A 22701-nucleotide genomic window follows, 5' to 3' on the forward strand; every position below is an offset into this window, starting at 1 on the left:
ATGGCTCCATCATATACCAGTACCTATTAATAGACAGTAATGGCTCCATCATATACCAGTACCTGGCCTTTTTCCTGGGCACTTCATTTTCCCATTTGCTGGCTTTTTGGGGTGTAGAAATGATGAACTGCCTTTTAAGCTGATTGTATTTCTGATTGATCAGGGGAAAATTTGCTGTCCTGGAGCATCCATGAAGCAGGTTAGACAATTAGTAGCCCAAGCACCAAGAAAAGGGGCTCATGTGTGAGGACCAGCTGGGGACTGGAGTGGGGCTCGTTCGGCTCCTCTCTGCCTGGAAAGGAAAAGCCTCAGGGGACCCGGATGCAGCAGGAAAGTGACCATATAGGCCTGTGACAGTGGATTTTTAATTGCATGGCAGTTTTTCACTGTCAAACTCTAAATCAGGTGTCAGGGGAGTTAGTTGGATGCCCATCCCCAGGGATGAGCTGAGAGAGGCTCCAGGCATCTTCTTCTGTAGTTGCTGCATATTTGCTGTTATATCTGCTGGGTAGATAAGGTGGTACTAGACACCTTCCACATGTCCCTTTTTATGCTCTTTTTTTTTTTCCTTCCCCTTCTCACTGTCTCCATGTAGCCACTGCTTTTCTGCATCATGGTGAACTTCCTAAAAAGTAGAAAAACTGTTGCTCAGTGTATTGTGATAGGTTGTAGAGGGGGGCTAACTCTTAAAAGGACTGTTTGCTGTGATAAATAAAGTGCTTGAGACTTGCTGAACTCATGCTGAGTAAGGCCTTTTAGGCAAGCAAAAAAGGAAGGTACTTTTCAGCTGGAAAACTAGAGATTGATAAATATATTTATCTGTAGACTCGTATGCATGCAAAGCTGCAGCCCAGTGTATTAAATGGAAAATTAAGGGAAACATGTTTTAACTCTGGATTTTGAGTAACAAGATGATTGCAGTTCTATCTTAAAATGAGGGTAAGGTGTTTCTGTAGCTTTGACAGTGTTTTATGAGCTGTTTGCTTGTAGTTGTGGTTATTTTAGTGCGAAGAAATCAATCACAAGGTACTGCTAATTGCACCTTTTTAAAACTTCATTGCATTTATAAATGCAGCTTAAAATACCTTCTGTCGTTAATACTGAAATAGAATTAGCTTGCTAAAATGAGATTTCTCTGAACTCCTATGAGCTTTAGAGTGTACCACATCTATTTCTTTGGGGGGAATGTGTTTACTCAAGTATTTGACCATTCAGTTCTTCAGTGTCAGAAGAACAGAAGGGATTTGTTTGGTTCTCTTTTTTTTAACTTGTTTTGAGCAGGTTTGCTTTTAAACCATGAGCTTCACTCTCCTGCTTTTACCAACATGTTTGCTTTTAAAATGTTACCAGAATAAACCATTGTTTAGTCCCAAACAGTAACTCTATTCCATAACTCCTTAGCAAATAACATAAACTACTAAAAAGCACTGGATTGTTTTTGGTGGGTTGTTTTTTTGTTTTTTGTTTTTTTTGGTTTTTTTTTTTGTGTGGGAGAGATCCAGATGCTTTCAGCTGCTATGTGATACAACAAATATTTGGATAGTGTCTTTCACACATTCTTCCCTATCCCACATTACTTGCACTATTAACTCCTATTATGGTTTTCAGTATTTTTGCTGGGCATTATCCTTTCTATGCAGATAAATCACTATTGACTTGTAATAGTAATGAAAAGTCTTGAAGTAGGATTTCATAAACTAAAAGGAAATGGTTCTAGATTTATTTCCTAAGGGCGTCCCTTGTGGATTTGCCTGTACTGGGGAATAAGAAATGCAAATAATGTATTTCTGTGACCATTTTACAATTTGACTATCATTGCTAAAGACATATTTTGGTTTTCATTACTTAGAAAATTTCCATAATTGGAGGAAGTAATTCCAGAATCAGTAGCTCTCTGTTAGCAGCAGCAGCTGAAGATGATTACTGGGGAGTAGAGAGACGTGAAATGGAGCAGGGAAATTCAAACAGCCATTGAGAAATTCTATTTGTGGCTCATCTTTCCTTTTGTATTCTGTTCAGGAACATTTATTTTCAATAAAGGAGCAGTACAAGCATTTTGTCATTCTGTGGAGCTGTGGTTGATGCCTTACTTTGTAATATAAATCCTACACTAAATGTACCTTGAAAGTCCTATTTGTGTTTTGCCACTGGTAAGTACCTTTTGAATGGACTAGAAATAAATAAGTAGCTGACATCTGAAGGTATTTTTGTTTAAAATGAACAGTAAGAAACAAATATACTTACTCCTGATATTGGAGACTATTTTACTTGTGGTAGGGATGCAGGAGGTAAGAGACAGGTTATGGCCAGCAATTGAAATAAGATTTTTCTATTTTAATAAATACATTTTTGAAGAGTAAGGCACAGTTGTGAACTGCATCTCTACAAAAGATGAAAACCAACCTTTTTTTTTTTTTTTAAGTTCTTATTAAGGATTGTAATGTTTGTCATGAAGCTGGGCATGAGCTGACCACACTGCTTTTGTTAACACAGTAAAAGAACAAATAAAAGAGTAGTTTTTAGTGAAAGCTTTGTGACTGAAGACAGAGTTGTGGGACAAGCACCACTTGATGAACACTGGGAAAGTATTGCTCCATGAAAAAAAATTCTGGTTTGTTTTCTGGTTTTCCACTTGAGTGGTAGAAAAATCAATGAGGCTATCTGTATTTTATCTGCTTGGCTTGTTACAGCAGTCCCAAAGCTGCTTTGAATATGGGTTTTCTCTTTAATTTAGAGCAAAACCTACAAATACTAAAAAATAGTTTGGCCTCATGTTGTTAAAGGCAGAAAGAGTTAGGTTTGCTGAGAGACTTGAAACCTCTCTGCTTGAGCAAGTTCTGCTCAAGTTTTGAGTTGAGCTTCACCACCCTTTTGAGATCTTCACTTGGATCTTTGGAAAACCTCTCTGAAAGTATGAATATTATCCCAGACTAATGTGAGACTTTAGAACACTGCTGTTATTGTGTGTTTTTGTAATTTTAGGCACAAATGCATTTTGATATGCTCTCAAGAGTAATGTCTTCTATAAATCATGTGCTGTACATTTTCATGCATCCCATCAGTTTCAGAATGTACTGACCTTGATCTGCTTCTCTTGCCCAGTTTATTTAGCTTATATATTTGTTGAATTTAATTATAAAACTGGAATATGAGAAAAAAGCTTTGATAGCACTATCAAATTTTAATAATAAATGTATCTTAAATATTTAATCATCTGTGTTGCATAACTTGCTGCATGAAGGAAGTCATTAGTGCCAGGTTGTAAATGCAGATGAAACACACAATTCTTTAAAAGGCTTTATTAATCAGTAAGACACATTCCAAATTAATTGGATTGTTAGATCACACCATAGTTGCCAGCTCTACTAAGCAGCCTTATCTTTGTGGCTGTGAGAAATGCAGGATATTCTTCACCAAGACTAATAAAATAGGATCCCCATTATGAATCGGAAATTAATTAACATAAGAAAAGTCTGATGAATTTGGAAGGAAGTCTCCTTTTCTTCAAAAGATAAAGGGAGAACAGACTTTCAGAAATAAAAGGCCAACTCAGAAGGGTGTTGGCTTTGAGACTGTAGGGTGTTTTTATTTGGGGGAGGTGCATGCACACTATGACATGAAGACAGACACCAATAGGTGCAGAAGGATATGTCTGTCTGTAGTGATTAAACTTAAGTACTGAATTCAGCATAATTGATGTCTTCTGATTCTCAGATTTACTGTTTGTTCTTGTGATATCAATGCTTAAGAAAAATTGAACTCTAGTAGATATCTGTAAGCCTGATATGCCTAAATATTCTAGGATTTCTTTGAAAAACACCCATAAATATACATTGCTTGGATTTTTCTGGCTTTCTTGTTACTCTTGTGTTTCTTTTCTATCTTGTAGTGCAGAGGTTTTGGGTTTCTATTACTTGAAACCCTCTATCTTTCTCTCTCAGTTTTTACAAAACTTGAGCAAATCAGTTTTTTTCATTAGTAATAAAAAAGTTTTAAACTGCAAGATTGATACAAGAGCTAACATTTATTTGTATGTTTCTTGAATTTTAAATGTTTCTTAAACCTGGTAATTATGATGTTTGTAGGTTGCAATGCAGAGGATGCCATAATTTTGAATTGAGGGGAGATATAGGTGAAAATCCAAGTAGATTGTGTGGTTGTTGAACCCTAAAGAAAATTTCTGTGAATTCTATATTGAGAGACCTATTCCTTGTAGTCATAAGGAATAGCTGCAGGTATGCACTGACAGCACCATAGCCCAGGCAAATCCATTACAAATAAGAGTGGTAAATAATGATTTCTAACAGTGAGATGATTTCTATTTTTTTCTCTTAGTATGTTTTACATATGAATAAAGCATTTTTACTAAAAGACTGAACTGAAAAATATACCTTTTAAATAAAAGTATCTTTGTCTTTTTCCCAGTCTGCATCAGAATACTGATGCCTCTGTTTAGTTTTATTATGCAGAATATCAATTGCAGTTTTCTTACAGTGTCAGAATTTAAATTACCAGAGGTCTGCAAGATTAGTCCTGCCTGGTGTGCTGAAGTTCAGTGTGCTCTATTTAGATGGCCTGCCTTAAATTTACATTTTTATAGGCACGCTTCTATTATGGAAAGGAAGTAATGTTAATTTCTAAGGAGGGAGGAAAAAAAAGTAATCCTGTAATAAAATCTGTGAGCTTGTGGAGCTCAGGGTGGAAGGATGTGCAGCCACAGGGCCCACAAAACAGAGCTGCAATGCTCTTGTCACTAACCTTCCTCCTCACCTTCACAGATGGAGCTCAGCAAGTTAAAAACCCCCCAAACTTTATTACCCGTGCCCAGCGGAGTAAAGGTTGTTTTTCTTTCTCTGGCAATATTAATGACTTTCAGCTGACTGCATTTTAATTAAAAACACCAGGTAGCCTCTCTTGGCTCAGCACAGGGCGGTGCTGCCTTTCAGCATCTGTGGGCGCTGCCTGTGCAAGTCCGTGCAGCCAGAGTGAGGGCCCTTTGTCCTCCACTCTTTGGATTTGGTTTTTTCGGGGTTTTTTTGATAGGGATAATGTCAGACACAACTGAGAGGGTCTTACAGACAGAAATTCTGGAGGTTTTTGAGGATTGAGGGTAGAAAACGGGCAAGAATTTGCTGCTGAAACAAGCACAGTGTTTAATCCTTGGAATTTAGAAATTCTTGTTCAAATGTTTGTTCATGCAAACTGTGCTTGTTTGGACAAATGCATGCCAGCTATTTTCACCCTTATCAACAATGAAATGATACAGGACATGCTATGTAGCATTTAATGTAGTTGTTCTTAGTGTTGTGTGCATGGAGAGGCCTAGAAGCTTTCTATTCTGACACCCATGCCCAGAGTGGCTATGGCAGCATGGTGCAAAACATGTTAGAGAAAGGGAAGGCAAAAGCAGCACTTACAGAAATCTGAAAATATTAATTAGTTCTAGGTACATTACATGCTTTTGAAGCCACTTCTGGCCAGGAACTTGTATATGAGGATTCTAGAAAACAAAAATATGATGGAGTATGTTGTTTTGCACAGAAAAATAAGGACAGAAGGACAGAATGGATCAGACTTGGTTTTACTTCCCACCATGCCGGGGAAGAACTCTGAATTAGACCATTCATTTTTTGGTTGTATTTGCTGTTTTTGTAAAGAGTTTTTTTCTGGAAATATACATAAGAATACCATGACAATACCATGTGGACAGGATGTTCCTGGGACAGTTGTTCACTGCTCTTCATCTTTGCTTAACCAGGTAGATGAGGGCAGAATTGGAAAAACATGAGATGCAGTTATGCATTTATCCATTTTTCCCATGCAGACAAATCAAGGCTCTTGTATTCTGTTTTCCCTGTTTCCTTTTTTTTTTTCCCCTGGTGTCTCTCTCCTCTTTTCCTCTCAAACTTTACTGTGCTTTCAGGTTGTAATTTTGGTTTGGGAAGCCTGGGAAAAATTTATGAAGATACAGCTTGTGGAGTATTCTGGATTAGTGGCCTGACCTAGTTCTTAAATTTTTCAATGACTCTTTGTGGTCACTGCTAGGGATAGGATGCTGAAGCAGCTGGAGCTTTTCTCTGTTTCTGCCTTTTTTCCACAATCCAACCCCCCAGTTGTTTTGCTCTTTCTTCTATAATTATAGGAAGAAGAAAATACTTGGGTTTAACAAACCTCTCAAAGATTAAAATACTGTTATGTAGTAGACTTTACATTTGGTGTAAAGAAACTTCAGTGGCATAAACACTCTTATGAAAAAGGTTAAAAATGGATGAGCTGCCTAGATGTATATTTTTATTTATACTGTGACTTTCTTAAGACTTTATTTGGACTGAAGCCTGTCTCATCAATATTACCAGAGATTACTGGAGCACTTTGTTTCTTTTAAGCATAACTGCCATTTTAAAATAAAATGTTGCAAGTAAGCAAAACTTGATATTAAAAGCTAAAAGAGCAGGCCCATGGGTCTTAGTTTGTATTAAATATTGCATGCAGTGCTATTGATTCGTGACACTACAGCATAGTTGTTGGTGTTCTGGTATAGCTTTTCAGCATAACAGCAATTTTAAAGGCCAAATATTCTTTGGGAAAATAAATTGCAGGAAAAAGCAGGAATCTATACAGTTTCTAACATAACTTTATTTGATATCAGCATTTACAATAGCATAAGTACTTGCTCATTTCAGCAAGGCAAGTCCTGACAACAGAAAATCCTCACAAAAACCCCACACCAGAGCTTATAGGGTTACTTTCTAAATGACCTACTGAAATCTAAATGATGTTTTGTGAAGCTGTGGGAGAAAAAAACCATAGGTAAAGGCAAAATGAAGACTTAAGTCCTTGATTTCAAAGATGCTGGAAATGCAGTTCCCAATAAAATGGGGGTTTTTTCTGCTCACTTTTTTAGCCCTGCATTTTTTAAAGCTTCTAACCAGAGCTCTGAATCACCTAAGATGACTCAAGAGCTGTTGTCTTATGTGCAACAGACTCATGTATTTATTTTACTCTTAGATTCACTACATTTTTAGCACTCCATGGTTTTCTTCCTGGCAGAAAAATGTTTGGCTATAGCAGATGCTCTCCCCTATTAGGTAAAAGCTGCTTTAAGTGACTTTAATCTGAAATTTTTAGTAAATTTTTTTTGTTCTTTTCCAATCTTGGGTCAAAGTGTCTCTCCTGCATATATAAGTTGATGCAGGAATATGCACGTAGGGCAAAGAATGATGAAATATGTGAAGTTATAGTGAGGATTTGTGTTGAATTTAAATAAATGCTTTCTACAGAAAATGAGATTTAATGATCTCAATTCATGGGTAAAACTTTATTTGATCTGTGAAGGAAACAAAAATATTAGACCCTTCTCTTGAAGTTTTTAAATTCTTTCACGTATATTTATTGTTATTTTGTCAGCTTGAGCCTTTAGTATTATTTTCCTTTTTCTGTTTCAGTGGCACAAGTGTTACATCAAAGCTGACAGTTCATTCTGTGCCTGTCTTTTGTTTTGGTTACTGATCTCATGGTTTTGTATTTACAATGCTAAGATTAAGTATTTCTTGCTGTGCCAGAACAATGAGCAATGCAGCAACTCATCAGAGCATGAAAAAACTGATTGCTGTCAACTGTGCTGCTCTTCCCTCCCACATCAAAATCACAGGTTGTCCCAAAAACTCCATCTGATGTTTCTAATCTCCAGCAACTCTGAAAGGTGAACTTGAGCATGCCTAGATTACCTGAACTAGTTGGCCTTTGTGAAAAGTCACCTGGTTATTTTCAGAAGCCAATCTTGAATAGTGGGACTGAAGTAAAAGCGCAGATTGTGAGGTTCTGTGACTTGTGCTGTTACGCCCATTTTATTGCTTTCCTGTTGTTGGTGGCAAAGATTAATGAAACTTTTATAAAGTTGGATAGAAACGAGAAGGGAAGTACATTAAACTACCCCAGCTTGCTGCACACTAATTATTGTGTCAGATCTCATTAGGAAACGGATGCACACAGCAGACTCTGCTTGCTTATTTTAACATGTCTGCTTCAAGAAAGGACTCTGCAAATTGGAGAAAGGTTTGCAGGTCAATATTCTACATATGTCAGTTTACAAAAGGCATTTTGCTTCTAACTATCCTTCATCTCATGTCTCAGCTGAAGAGCAGAATAATTACGGAAGAGTTTTACGCTGTTTGGGGCAGTGGTGGGTGGGAGAGGACTTTAATTCAGCACACTGTGGTCTAGGAAAATCCTTATTTTTGCAGGCATGTAATCTCAGTGATTGTGAGACTGGTTAGCAGATAATAGAATTTCATGGGTTTTCATATGCAAGCCTCTCAAACATGATAAATAAGGGTGAATATCTTGAGAGACGTTTTCATCAGAGTCAAAACTTTGTACAGAAAAACAGATACGTAAGAAAAATGTACCCTTCATGTGGTTCTACATAACAAATGCAATGCAGCAAAAATAACACAACTATTTGTACATGAAACTGATAGAAATGGCTTGTTTCAGCCAGTCATACATGCTCTTTGTCTGGCTACTACGACTATATGGCTGGGATTGATGAAGAGGACAAAAATGCAGTTAAGGAAAGAGGGATCGATTGTCGATATGTGTGATTATAAGGTTCCCTGTTCCTTTGTGTTGTGTGATCATGGAGCTTGCAGCTTCTTCATTTCTCACATGCTCTTGTTTTTTTTTTTTTTCCAGAATAACCAGAGTTAGTAGGAGGATGATGTATTCCAAGTTTTTGCCCCAAATACAAATATGTGAAAGAGCCAAAGCTTTGACGATTGCAAGGTCATGTCATAAAAAGGGAGAAGTGTTGCTCCTGATAACTTCTGCATTCTGTTGTTAAGAGGGAGTTGCAGAACTCAGAGTTCTGGTTTGATGATAGGCTAGTAAAGATATTTTCAGGGAATTGGGAGTATTGTGTTTCTCCATCGTTAACATTCTGCAGTAGCAAAAAGGAAGTAATTTATAAATGTGAGGAAACTTCTAAATGGTCATCATGCAGTGAATCATTTGATTACAGCAATTGATATGTGTGATAAATATTTTGCTTTTAAAAAATGGTAGTTAGATGTAGTCATTGCTGTAGTCCCCAAGACAGTTCTTGGACAAGAGAGGAGTAGGAAGATAAAATCTGAATGTGAAGTTGGCTTCTTCCTCCCTTTTCCTGGAGTTTTGGTTCTTGTCTAACCTCCTAATTTTGACATTGCATTGACATTGTCTTTATAACTCTCAAAGCTGAATTGTGCTGCTATCTTCCTGGGCCCTATGAATACTCCAACATTTATATTTTAGAAAGCTGGCAGGTCTGTTAAAAGCTTGGTTTTAATAGCAAAAAAGCCCACTAAAGAGTAGTTGTTTCCTAACAGAAATGTGTCACGTTCTACAGAAAAGTGGCTCAAAGTTTTTAGTAATGTTCTTTAACTATGGCCTGCTTCTGGTGTGTTTTTTCAATGATATCCAATCAACTTTTATGAAAGCATTTTTCAGTGTTTCATTCTTAGACTAAAAAGTCATGGAACTATTCTAAATAAATATGTGAAGAGCTTCACTGATGTAGCACAGTTTGGTTTAAAAAAAACCCAAACAAACAGTTTGTACTGTCCTTCATCAAAAAACACCCTGTGAGGACATATGCCAAGAAATGTTTCTCTTTTTACTGCTCTGAAATGGCCAACATGAATGGCTTTTCCTTTAAAAGGACATCCTGCTGGTAGGTGATATATTAACTGGAGGCACTGGACCAACATCTCAACGATTGTGTTCAGCTGTAACTTAATAAAGCTTTGCACTCTTAGGGTCAAGTTGGTTTTGACAACAGAGAAAGTTCTGGAAGATAAATGTGCGAAGTGTAATCTTTTGGTAAATTACGAAAGAACCTGACATGTAATTTGACCTCTAGCTGACATTGCATGACTACCCCCTGCCAGCTGCAGTGATTTTTATCTACAGTAGGTTCCAAATAAAGCTCTAAGTTTCAGTGGGATGAAAAAAGTCTTACTGCACTTAAACACTGAAGTCAGGTATAGCTGTTGCAATTGCAGTATCTGGAAAATAAAAGGATAATTATTATCAATTCCCAAAGATAAAAAGAAAAATATTAAGCCACTAGTAAATTAAGCTAAAAATTGTCAGCATGTATTTAGGTACCTCCTTGATCAGGACATGCCCCAAGCACAGATGGTGCTTGTTGCTTTGTGTTATGAACAAGGTTCTTTTGGGCAGCCAGAGCTTGTTTATATATATTGGGGAGATTGTGGTGTTCTAAGAAAAATGTGAACTGGAAATAGAGCAAGCAAATGTATAAATCTCTCCACAACTCCATAGTTTGCTTTCCTTCAGAAACCTGAACAGGAGACCTGTGAAATAAATTACTGAAGCTCTCCATGTCTTGTCATAAGTAGTTCTTTGTTAAATACCTTTTAGCTGTTTTCTAATTTGGGTGAACCCAATGGGATTGCAAACCTATGTTAGATATCCTGGCCTGCCTACCAACTAAACTGAAATACAATCAAATGAAATTTTCTCCTTTCTCTCATTATCTCTGCCAAAAGTTGATTGACAAAATTACTTTTAATGTAGCTGAAAATACGAATAATGAGATGGGGGAGGTTGAAAGAGCATGAGAGTTATTATTATAGTTCACATCTCTTCTTTTCACGCACAGGACCATGTAGAAATGAGATGTCTGCGAGTTTGTTTTGATGATGCACTCCTCGACTGTAGGGAATGGAGTGGGTTTAATGCCAGCTTATTTATAGTATAGGATAATTAAGAGCTTGATGCTCCCTCCATTTGTGCTCTCAGAAATGGGAGGATAGGAAGGAGCACTGGGGAAGGGTAGCAAGTTATTTTCTTCCCGGGCATTTTAACAAGTGTGGCTGAGCCTGAGCTCCCTGAGGAGACAGTGCTGCTTTACAAGTCCTCAGTAAATCAGTAATTACATAGGAAGGATCAACAACTTGATATTCTGGGAAACACTGGTTTTTTTTTTTGTTTTCCTTTCTCTTCCCTTTTTTTTTTTCCTCTGTTCCTGCCATGGAGTTCACAGACTATAGATAAGGTTCATCTTTTTTTTCCTTTTAAAAATACTGTAGGCTTCTCATTTTTATGTATTCATTTCTCAGCACATTTTGGATGCTTTGTTAAGGATGTTTGCAACCTGTAATAGAAGTTATTCCTTAGAGTTTTTTTGGCATGGCTCTGTTTAACTTAGAAAATGAGTAAGGTTGTAATGTATGTAGCTGAAATACACAATCCTATGCATTTACATGCAAATAAACTGAGCTGCTACTGATGTTGTTATTCAGTTTGCTCCACTTGTAATAATTGGTTCTTCTGTTCACCTCTCAGATTTTATTTCCAGAGGTTTTAGGCTCAGTTAAATGGCAGGATATAATAGCATTGCTTTTGGCTTTCACTGGAGTATATCAACATGATCCCTTGCAAGCCAATAAATATAAGTTTGTGCCTTTAATTAGTCACATAGCTCTAATCTTGATTTTCCCCCTTTTGATCCTCTGCCTGGAAGGGATAAGTAGCCAGGGAACAAACGAAGTCATGAATTTGTTATTTGTAGGTAGCGATAACGCTTGTTAGGGTGGTGGTGGGAGGCTGGAGGTTATGAGAGATGCAAGTGTTCAGGTCTCCAGCAGCAGTTGGGTCTCAGGGATTCCAGCCAGATGTGTGCTGCAGGAATGGGCTCCACTTCACCAGGCAGCACAGCAGCTGGAGGGGAATGGAGAGTGGTTCTGAAGGAGCCCATTAGTTAATGCCCAGAGGAAGAGCTGTGCTGCAGGGGAGCTCTGCAGTGTCATCAGTTCAGCTCCTGTGGGTAGTGTCAGATCAGGGCATCCACACTGATAGAGCTCTGACACACAGCATGCTGGTAAAAATCACTGATCTGTCGCTTCACCTTCCTCTTCATACCTTTAGTTTTGCTTCTTTAGTTTTATGTCTGTAGGCTAAATTAATGCCTTAGTGTTTATAAAGCACTCCAGAGATGAAAACCTTACATAGCTGCTTTGTGTAATTATTATTTTTGATTGTGTCCATTTGTATCATTTCAATTAGAATCACTAATGGACTAGTACGAACTCAGTAAGAGGTACAAATGGCAGGATTTTTCTTTCATTTATTTAAAAGAAAGTAGACTTGAGAAAAAACTGGGGAGAGATGGAAGAAGTGGACAGATATTCTTCTGGGTTTCAGTTCGTCCATATTAACCTCATTGCTTGCTAATTGCAGGAATTTAAATATGCCAATGCCCACATAAAAACAAAACCCTCTGAGATTCACTGCTTTTCAGTGGGAAAACATGGAGCTTGAAGAGGTATTTATACAATTTCTGCCATCAGTGGTATTGAAATGCTTGTTTTCCCAGAGTGAGTAGTCAGGAAATGAAATTGGCAAACTCTCAGTCACAGCCCTCATTGTGGGTGCACGTAGCCAGGACCACTGGTGTGCTGGGATTCTGTGCTATTCACTAAAACTCCCCTGCTTGGAATGGTAAAGGCAAAAAAATCTTCCTGCTGCTGCTGGGGAATTTCAAATATCAGAATTGTAGATTCAAGGCAGGGGAAAGCAAGTAAAACAGAACTGATATTTGAAAATTTGTGCACTCAAGTCAGATTTGTGATGTGATGCAATGCACAGTTTCTGAGGAGTTTAAGTGGTGAAAGCAGTCATTTGACTCAGTATGTGCATTGTATCATGGGCCAGACAAGGTCAGCTCTCAAACTGAGGGCTGAGGAAATCTACCAAGGATCTCTGCCTGCCCTAAAGTTGTTCTGGCTTCCCAGCAGGCCAGCCCAATTAAAGTTCATGGGAAGTGCAGGTCTGCCAGGAGGGGAGTTTATGGCCCAGCGTGGCTACCAAGGGGTTCAGTGAGTCAGAGCCAGTGCAGTGGTGATGTGACAGCCCAGGGCTGCTCACAAACACCTGAATAAGATTAACAGGGAAACTCTCTATTTGTAGAAATTTCTTAACTAGAAGCGTAGATCTTGCTCAAGGTTTGTTATTTGTTTTCGTTTTTTTCTTAAAGCTTGCTCCACACTGTTTTTCTGTGTTTCTAAATACCTGAGGACACACAAACATTTGCCACAACATTATCTGTGCTATTTTGGAGCTGCAGCAAGGTCCCCCAGGCCACGTAGCGGATGCAGACAGCTATTGTGCAGCATTACCCAAGGACCCAGTGGCTTCACTGAGCGGTGTTGTAACATTCTGATCCAGTTACTCCAGGTGTACCAGGTGCTGGGAGAGGCAGAGCCAGGATTGCTGCAGCTCCCCATATTTAGGAAGTCAAGCAACACAGAAGCAAATAAGTCTTCTGCTGTTAAACAGCTAATACCTGATGGAGCTTGACTGGATTATACCTACAGTTTGATTTGGTTATTTTGTAGTTGTAATTTATTTCTCAGTCCTTGTTTGTCTTATTCCAATTAAAAGGAAGTACAAGCATTAACACTTATGTATTTTAAGTCATGATATATCTCATTTGCTAATTATATTTACTATTTTTTTCCTAAATTTAATAATGTAGGGATAGGACAAGGGAGAATGGCTTTAAATGGGAAGAGGGCAGCTATAGGTTAGGTATTAGGAGAAAATTATTTCCTGTGAAGGGGTTTAGGAACCAGAACAGGTTGCCCAGAGAAGTTGTGGGTGCTGCAGCCTGGCATAATGGAAGGAGTCCCTGCCCTTGGGTGATCTTTTAAGTCCCTTTCAACCCAAGCCAGTCTGTGGTTCTGTTGAGTGACCAAATTTGTTCCTTTGATCCACACATCTGTTATTCCACAGCAGACCCCTGTGTTTCAACACATGTGTGCTGATGTTTAGGGCAGTCCTATTCTTCAGGTATTCCTGGTTAATCCCATAAATCTCAATCATGTGAAGGTGGCTGGGCTCTTGTTCCCCTTGCCCTGCCAGCACCAGCATTATCAGCATTATTCTGTGTTTTATCACAGTGGACTCTGCAGCTGCTGGCAGCCAGATGTAGCACACAAGTATTGTGATGAGCCAGACCCAGCTCTATTCTAGTGAAAGATAGCTGTAAAACCACAGGGTTATGTATTTTTTATTATTATTTCTTTTGTAAGACAGAGGCCAGCAGGGAAGGTCTCTGTCACAGGTCCCAGGGACAGTGCACTGCCAGATTTTTGAAGGGCACACAGCAGGGTTGAGTGTTATGAGCTGTAGTCTCTTGAAAATGTGTAGACTTTCTTCTCTCACTTTCCATTCAATTCTGAATACATTGGAAGTGTTGCATTACAAAGGGATGAGATGCCCCTGGAAAGGTGATCAGCAGCACTTTTCACAACTGAATTGTGGCATCTCTCACCACCTGCTGAGGTTTTACTGGTGTGTCTCATTTCAAAAGCATTGCACACCATCCTTGGAGATCCTTGGTGCAAGTCATTGAGTCTTTTATAGTCAATAATGCATTCAGGGAAACAATGGTCTTGTTCCAGAGTGCTGGGGGGGAGGAAGGATTTTACATAGTAGTGGCTGGTTTCAATGATATTTCAGTTTATAATAAACAACCTTTGTGTATGAATATGTGTGTGAATTCTTTTGGGTTTTCTTCCTGTTTTTCTGTACATCTCTTTTCTGGATGTAGTTTTTCATTATCTGTTATGGAAGGAATTATGTATTATTCTCTCTGCCTTCCGTTTTATACATTCTCTGCCCTGCCCAGACAGTATGAATATCATTCTATGTGTAACTTTGTCATTGGTGCATTATCATGCTCCTCTCCAAATTCTGGTCAGTCAAATGGATTGCCTCACTAGCCTGAGCCCTACGTCAGAGTAGGTATTTTGTGATGTAAATACATTTCTTATCATCTTGATCTTTTCTAGTAGATGCACAAAATTCTTTGTTCAAGACCTCTGATGCCCTTTGCTTCTGGAACAGTCCCAATTCACACTACAAGGCTGGAGCAGGGCTGTGTTCTTCTGCCTGCAGATCCTAAAGTCCTATACTGTCTAATCCCAAAGTGACAGTCAGTTGTTTCACGTATCTGCAGTTGGTCTCGCTTGAATTCCAGGGTTCATCCCCTAAATCCCACCAAAACCAGGTCTTGCTTGCCTGTAGAAAACATTTACATGAACCAGAAGAGTTTTCAGAGCAGAGTTGGATCACCTGGAACAGCTCATTTCTCAGTTGTTCAGTGCTTCATGTAAATAACAGAAAAGCAATTCACAGAATCACAGAATCACAGAATCACAGAAGTTCAAGACTGGAAGAGACCTATAAGATCATCAAGTCCAGTCGATGTTCTAACTGTTCACTAGATCATGGCAGCAAGTGCCACATCCAGTCTTTTTTTGAATTCTTCAAGGGATGATGACTCCACCACCTCACTGGGTAAATGATTCCAGTATCTGACCACTCTTACTGTGAAATATTTGCTTCTTAATTCTAACTTACATCTCGCTTGACGCAACTTGGGACTGCGTCCTCTTGTTCTGTCTGTTATCGCCCGGAGAAAGAGACCGACCCCCAGCTCACCACAGCCACCCTTCAGGAAGTTGTAGAGAGCGATGAGGTCGCCCCTTAGTCTCCTTTTCTCCAGGCTGAACAACCCCAGCTCCCTCAGTCGCTCTTCGTATGGCTTGTGTTCCAAGCCCCTTATTAGTCTCATTGCCCTCCTCTGGACACGCTCAAGTAACTCAATGTCCCTCCTAAAGTGAGGGGCCCAGAACTGGATACAATACTCCAGGTGAGGCCTCACCAGTGCCGAGTACAGGGGAAGAATGACCTCTCTGCTCCTGCTGGTCACTCCATTCCTGATACTGGCCAGGATGGCATTGGCCCTCTTGGCTACCTGGGCACACTGCTGGCTCATATTTAATCGACTGTCAACCAGCACCCCCAGGTCCCTTTCCACCTGGGCACTATCCAGCCACTCCGTCCCCAGCTTATATTGGTACAGGGGGTTATTGTAGCCGAAGTGCAGTACTCGGCACTTGGACTTATTGAAGTTCATCCCGTTTGATTCTGCCCATGCATCTAACCTTTCCAAATCTCTCTGGAGAGCCCTACACCCCTCAAGCAGATCTACACTCTTTCCCAATTTAGTGTTATCAGCGAATTTACTAATAAAAGACTCTAAGCCCTCATCCATATCATCAATAAAAATGTTGAACAAAACTGGCCCCAACACAGACCCCTGAGGGACACCACTGGTGACTGGTTGCCAGCTGGATGTGACACCATTCACCACCACTCTCTGGGCCCGGCCATCCAGCCAGTTCTGAACCCAGCAAAGGGTATTCCTATCCAGACCACGGCCAATTCACTTTTGGATTTCTATTTTGAGTGCATTAACAACTTTCTCTCCTGTGTTCTTTTGTTTATGTTGCCCTAACTATTCTTTACTTATTTAATTCTGATTTTATTTCCTTTTAATCATGTCAACTTCCACAGATTTTGAGGGGTTTACCCTCTTACTCTCATATTCTGTGCATGAATAGAAAACAGATGCCACAATTTCCTCTAATCCTGCATTGTGATTGTCATTTTAGTTCTCTGGAGCTAATAAAATTGCTACATATCACTATTCATTCCCTAAACAACTTTAAACCACCTCAACTTTAAATGTAAGAACATAAGTAGTTCAGTTGCTGTTCTTTTTTGCCAGCTACATCAACTTGTACTTGCTAAGATGTATACAAATAGCTGGGGAATTTTGTCTGTTTTTGTTGCAAATAGGCATATTTTGGAAGTTCATTTTTGTCACTCATCTTTGGGGGTCTGAGCACCTGTTTTCACATACAAAATTTTAGATCTTGGGAAAAGTGAAGCCAAAGAAAAATGAGTTTGTGGGAAAGGGGAAAAATACTACCTTGATATCTTTAACTTAGAGCAATTCTGTAGCTCTTCTAAATATTCTTTAGTCTTGCTGTTTTCAATGTCATCATAAATGCCAGCTGTGCCTTAAAATTTTCATTTCCTAAGCACATTACTTGGAGATAATTTTTTTTCCTTCAGTTCCATGATGTAGTGTGTAGCTGGTTTTGCCTGAATGTCACTTCAGCAGCAAGATGTGTAAATGTGCATTGTCAGATGGCAGCTGCATGCCAAGTGCAAGTCCTCCTCTGGTGTTTCCTCATTTGGACCTTTCTGATCTCATTTTTATGAAGATCATCTCACTGGAGATTAGTATAAGGGAATTTTAGAAAACTTTTAAAACTCTTTATTTTTACTGTTCTGCTGTTTCCATGGAAATGGGAATCTATAAGATTGTCAGGAGTGAACAGCTGAGTGTTCTACATGTGTAGATTTCATTAGATGACTCCCAGCTGAGATCTGGGATGACCTAAATAAGTAGTAAACCATTTAGTGGGTTAAAAAAAAGACCAATTTAGAGAAAACACTATATGCATTCTTTTTGTCCTCATTGGATGTGGTAAGTCAGAAAACTTTATTTAACTCTTCTGGGGTGCATGATTTACATGAAGACACTTGCAAATTTCTTCAGACTCTTTTTCAGGATAGTAGCAGTTCTGTACAACAAACACAGTCCATCCCTTTGATAGGATGGACTTTTTAACTGTGACCTGAGCTCTCTCAAGTGGATGTTTGTGGGCAATGAGGGATATGTATGTCAGAAAATTGCATTTCTACAGTTCAGGTTCACTGAATTTTCAAATGTCAGCCTATGTTTGCCTGTAAGAAATAGTTGACAATTCCATTTCTGAAATTACCTCACTTGCTGATGCCAAGAGAGTAAACCAGATCTCTCTAGCATGAACCTTATATATTTGTTCCTCAGTTTAGAATGGAAACCACCCTCTTGTGGCCAGGTAAGAATAAAACTTATCACCACTGAGGATTTGCCTTAACAGTTGTCTTCTTAGGAGAACATAAAATGCAGAATGGCTGAAGTCAACAGGTTTTGCTCCCCAGTTTCCTATCTCATGTTATTTTCAGGCACTACTTCTTCCTTCAGTTCTCTGCATGGAAAGCCAGTGCTTATCCTCGTGTGTTTTGCTCAACAAGTGGTTTGTGTAGAATATTTTACCCAGGGGTGCCATTGTGTGCCTGATACCCAAATGTGTTCATGTCAGGTCAGCCACAACCTTCTCTTGTTCTGGGATGAGCTCAGTTACATGGGTTAGATAGGTGCAGGTCCAGAATCCTTCAAGTTTAGAGAATCATCCTTAGAATAAAATAAGGATTTCTTGCTTAGAATACAAATTTTGCTGCATTTGTGAGAGCAGATGTTTTCTTCCATAAACTGGTGAGCGAGGGCATTGGTTACTTATGCCCATGTCCCCTCTTTTTTTCTTAAAATGATGAAAAATATCAATAAAGAATCTTGAGGTGTTCAGGATTCTAAAACTGGTATTCCAGGTTACCAAACTGCTGCTGGGCTCAGTGCCTCAATAACTGTTGAGATTAAGAGCCCAATATTAATCCATCAGTCAGTGTGACAGCTTGTGGGAGAGGTGTCTTTCACTACATGTGAAGTTTACCTTGGTATCAGCTCATTAGGAAATAGATATTTTCACCTGCTTGATAGATCTACCCTTACTAATTGGAACAGCTTTCAGGAGTGATGTGTACTAAAAGGTTCTTGCTGATTTTTTTTTTGTTTTAATATCCAGTGTTATGTTTTAAAATAGAATAAAAAATTTAGGGATCCATGAAGATAAGATTTCAGTGTTGTATAGCTTATACAAGCTTAAAGTTGCATTATTTTTTCTTAATAGTGTTCTCTGTAGAACTGTTGGATATTAGTGAAATTTAAAAATGAGAGGCTGTAAAGTAGTTTGTAGAGGTATGGAAACAGCTGAGACTTTTTCTAACTAAAATCCTAGTGTGGCTTGTAGCCTAATCTCATATTTTGTACTTGAATGTGATGAGCATTCTTGGATTCTTCTCTCCCCCAATATTCAAATTGAATGTTCCTCTATTTGAGTGATTTAGTCCTCCTTTATGCTGCATGTAAAATGTAAGCACTTAGCCATGTTGGTTTTTATTTCATTTTTCAACTAAAACTTTGTAGTCTTTCCTCCAAATAATGCTTTTAACATGCTTTTCCCTAAGTCCTGCAACTCCAGGTGTAAGAATTAGCTTTATGCTGCTACTGCTTCCATCCATATTAGCAGAGGTTTTCCTCATTTGAAAGGATTGTAATCAAAAGGTTTTGAAGGTAGAGCAGCACATTGGGATGGGTGAAGTTGGAAGGAGGTCTAAGCTGTCAGCTTGTCTAAGCCAGACAATTCCTGCCAGCTTTTGTGAGTGTCAGGTCAGGGATTGTTATGCCACCTTGTTCCTGTGCAAACATCACCAGTGAGATGCTTCTGTTCATTTGGTTTTGAAGTTTTGCACAAATTAAAATTTGATTAAATTAGAACTATAATATGAAATACGCCCAAAAGAAAACCAGTGTGTGTTTGATAAATCCTTTGGGTTTTTTGTTGACTGCACGGAATTCAGCTGCTGCTTTCCTCACTGTTTTTATCAGATGAGAAATGCAACTCTCAGGTAAAATTAAAAGCAGATTGTATTTCATGCAGAGAGAGACTCTGTCCACTCTCACAGAGTGAGTTCTGTCAGACTTCTCAGTCCCTGAAAGTGACATTTTGGGGTGGTGGAAGTCACCTTGTTTCCACTCAGTATCTAGGACTGGTACGTAAGAGCACGTTCTGTATTTGTAACCATGCATTACCCAGCATGGCCCAGTGCAATGGCTGGGTTGAGATGTTCAATGTTAACCTTTTCCCAAGTATTTTATATGTATGGTGTTTAGACTACTAGCCCTATTAAAATTTTTTGCAGATTTTCAACATTTTTCTTGCCCAAAGGTAAATTTCTCTGAAGTAGGAGACCTCAGCAGGCTGGCTGGGAACAGAGTGGAAAGGCACAGGCCCAAAGCATGTGAGATCTGCTTTGAATGGACTAAAGCCCTGTCCATGTTTGATCAATCCATTTTGTTTTATTCTTTGAAACCACTTATTGAAGTGCTGAGCCTTTACTTTCCTACAGAAGTAACAGATTTGTACTGTTAACTGCATGGTTAACAGCTAACTTTAGGGCTTTATTTTCTTAGTTCAAATTGACATATTGATTCAGAGTGAATATATAAATATTTCTGAGGGGAATCCCATGGTAAGAGCAGGATATTTTGGATATTTTTTCTTCCATAATAATTTTAAGAGACAGTATCATATTGAGGCTTTTAAATTAAGCTGGCCTATGCCAGTTTGGAAAGCTCTTCTCTATTTTAAAAGCAACATTTTTTTTTAAACAGCTGACTACTTTTTAATTCTGTTTGGTGTGCTGGAGTTTGGTGATTTTTTAGTTTGCTTTTCTTTTTTGAGACCTCTCTGGAGCAGCTCATCTTTCTTTTAATGTGCTTTTAACGTTGGTTGGTTTTGGTTCTTATTTTGAGTTTTTTTTCCTGGTGCTTCTACCCCAATGGATCAGTACATCTAAAAGCTAAGCTAAAACTTCTGGTGGGATACAATATTTTTGGATACAGAACTATAAGTAGTTCTGTGTTTTGATTAAAAAAATATCTCTAGTGATATATTGATATCATGACTGCTCAGTAGCAAGTTGTATTGTAGCTATTTTTGGGATATTGGTAATCTTTTGAAGTAGCAGGTTTTATAATGAGTTGAGCATTTGGTGAGCCTTTCATATAAAGTACATGGAGATAAGCATAAAAATATAAACGTGACCTGTATGTTGTCCTTTGCTACGTGCCAGTAATTTTTTAATGTTTCTAATAATAGAAACTTCTCTGGAGTTTCTGAAATCCAACTTGTGTGGTGTTCTGTAGTTATTTTGTGTGGTGTTCTGTAGTTATTTTCTTTGAACCGCTGACTTTCCACTAAACTTGAATTAATTATTCATAATTCAGCCATAGGTGCATATGCATGGAGCATGTGTGTGTGTATGCATAATACATATTTTTCCTGGTTTTGAAACACTTTTATTTTCTTTTCAGTGGGATGCCATAACTGAAATGGATGAACACAACCGTCCCATCCACACTTACCAGGTGTGCAACGTGATGGAGCCCAACCAGAACAACTGGCTGCAAACCAACTGGGTCTCCCGCGACGCCGCGCAGAAAATCTACGTGGAGATGAAGTTCACCCTGAGGGACTGCAACAGCATCCCCTGGGTGCTGGGCACCTGCAAGGAAACCTTCAATCTCTACTACATGGAGTCAGATGAGCCTCACGGAGTAAAATTCAAGCCCAACCAGTACACCAAAATTGATACCATAGCTGCTGACGAGAGCTTCACCCAGATGGACTTGGGCGACCGCATCCTCAAGCTCAACACTGAGGTTCGTGAAGTTGGGCCCATCAACAAGAAGGGATTTTATCTGGCTTTCCAGGACATTGGAGCGTGCATTGCTTTGGTGTCAGTCCGTGTCTATTACAAGAAATGCCCTTTCACGGTCCGTAATTTGGCCATGTTTCCCGACACCATCCCAAGGGTGGATTCTTCCTCGCTGGTGGAAGTGCGGGGCTCCTGCGTGAAGAGCGCCGAGGAACGCGACACCCCAAAATTGTATTGTGGGGCAGATGGGGATTGGCTGGTGCCCCTGGGACGGTGCATCTGCAGTGTGGGATACGAAGAGCTGGAGGGTTCCTGTCATGGTGAGTAAACATTGTTCAATTTTTCTTTTCTTTTAATTTTAAGAATAGTCATATGCTGTCATATTCTCTTCCACTGTCCATAATAGTTTTGAAATTACTTGAGAATAAGGTGCTTTTCTGTGGTAGTGGCTGTGAACAATGATATCTCAGTGGCTGCTGAGGCTGTCTGCTGTGATTCAACACTGGCTTTGTAGCAAAAAGGGGAAGAGAGCGTCTGTACCCATCCTTTACAAAAATGACTCTGCTGTTTTGCTCAAGAATTTCTCAGATTGAATGGTGTTAGGCAAGCTGCACAGCAACCTTGGATAATAGAGAGCATTAAAAGCACTATGCACTTTAATCAGAAAATGAAGTTCTCTTTGTTGTCTGATCTTGCTGGCATTAATTATCAAAATACACTCATTGCAAAGATACAGTGTTGACAGTGCCATTATTGGAAGCCAGCATAATTTTGTACATAAGGTCAAAAGGTTTCTCTCTTAATGGGATAAGGATTTTCTCTGAAACTTTAATGCTGAGTGAATTCCTGTCCATTATGCAAGTGAGTCATACACTAGATCTGTACATGAGCAATATAGGCAGCAGCCAAAATCTACCAGAAATGTTTTCTGCAGTACATTGACTCCACTGGTTTATTCAGTTGGTCATCTGATCTGCTGAGCAGGACCTTCAAAGTGAAATGGAGTACCCAAAGCCACGAGTTTTTGCATATTCCTACTTATTTACCCCAAGAATTACAAATTACTGCTTTAGAAAATTCTAATCTAATAGAGCTTCCGCGTGTTTTGAAATAATTTTCATAGGTTGCTGTTGTCTATTTAATCTTCTACAGTTAATCTAAATTTTTATGATATTTTATTTCTGGCAGTTTTTCAGAATACTTTTGTCTTACATGGCTTTGTGAATGTCATGCCCAAGGCAAGCCCAACTGCAGGAGATGCTTTCATAACTAAAGAGCACAATTTAATTTCTGTAGTTCTCACTGTGCAGTGTGTAAACCATGAGTGGAAAGGCTCCTCCTGTTCAGGGTGGCCACATTTGTGCCAGAGCTCGTGGTGGAGATGCATGTTTGGAC

General features: G+C 39.0%; 1 protein-coding gene across 3 annotated transcripts in view; it reads left to right on the forward strand.

The window, feature by feature from the left end:
* Positions 1 to 22701, forward strand: part of EPHA6 (EPH receptor A6) — a 362947-nt gene that overhangs the window by 64598 nt on the left and 275648 nt on the right. For all 3 annotated transcript variants that reach the window (XM_058825149.1, XM_058825150.1, XM_058825151.1), the window contains exon 3: positions 20963 to 21626. In XM_058825149.1, the coding sequence (XP_058681132.1) occupies positions 20963 to 21626 (664 nt within the window). The remainder of the gene's footprint in view (positions 1 to 20962; positions 21627 to 22701) is intronic.

Source organism: Ammospiza caudacuta, chromosome 2, assembly GCF_027887145.1.
Source record: "Ammospiza caudacuta isolate bAmmCau1 chromosome 2, bAmmCau1.pri, whole genome shotgun sequence".
NCBI lineage: Eukaryota > Metazoa > Chordata > Aves > Passeriformes > Passerellidae > Ammospiza > Ammospiza caudacuta.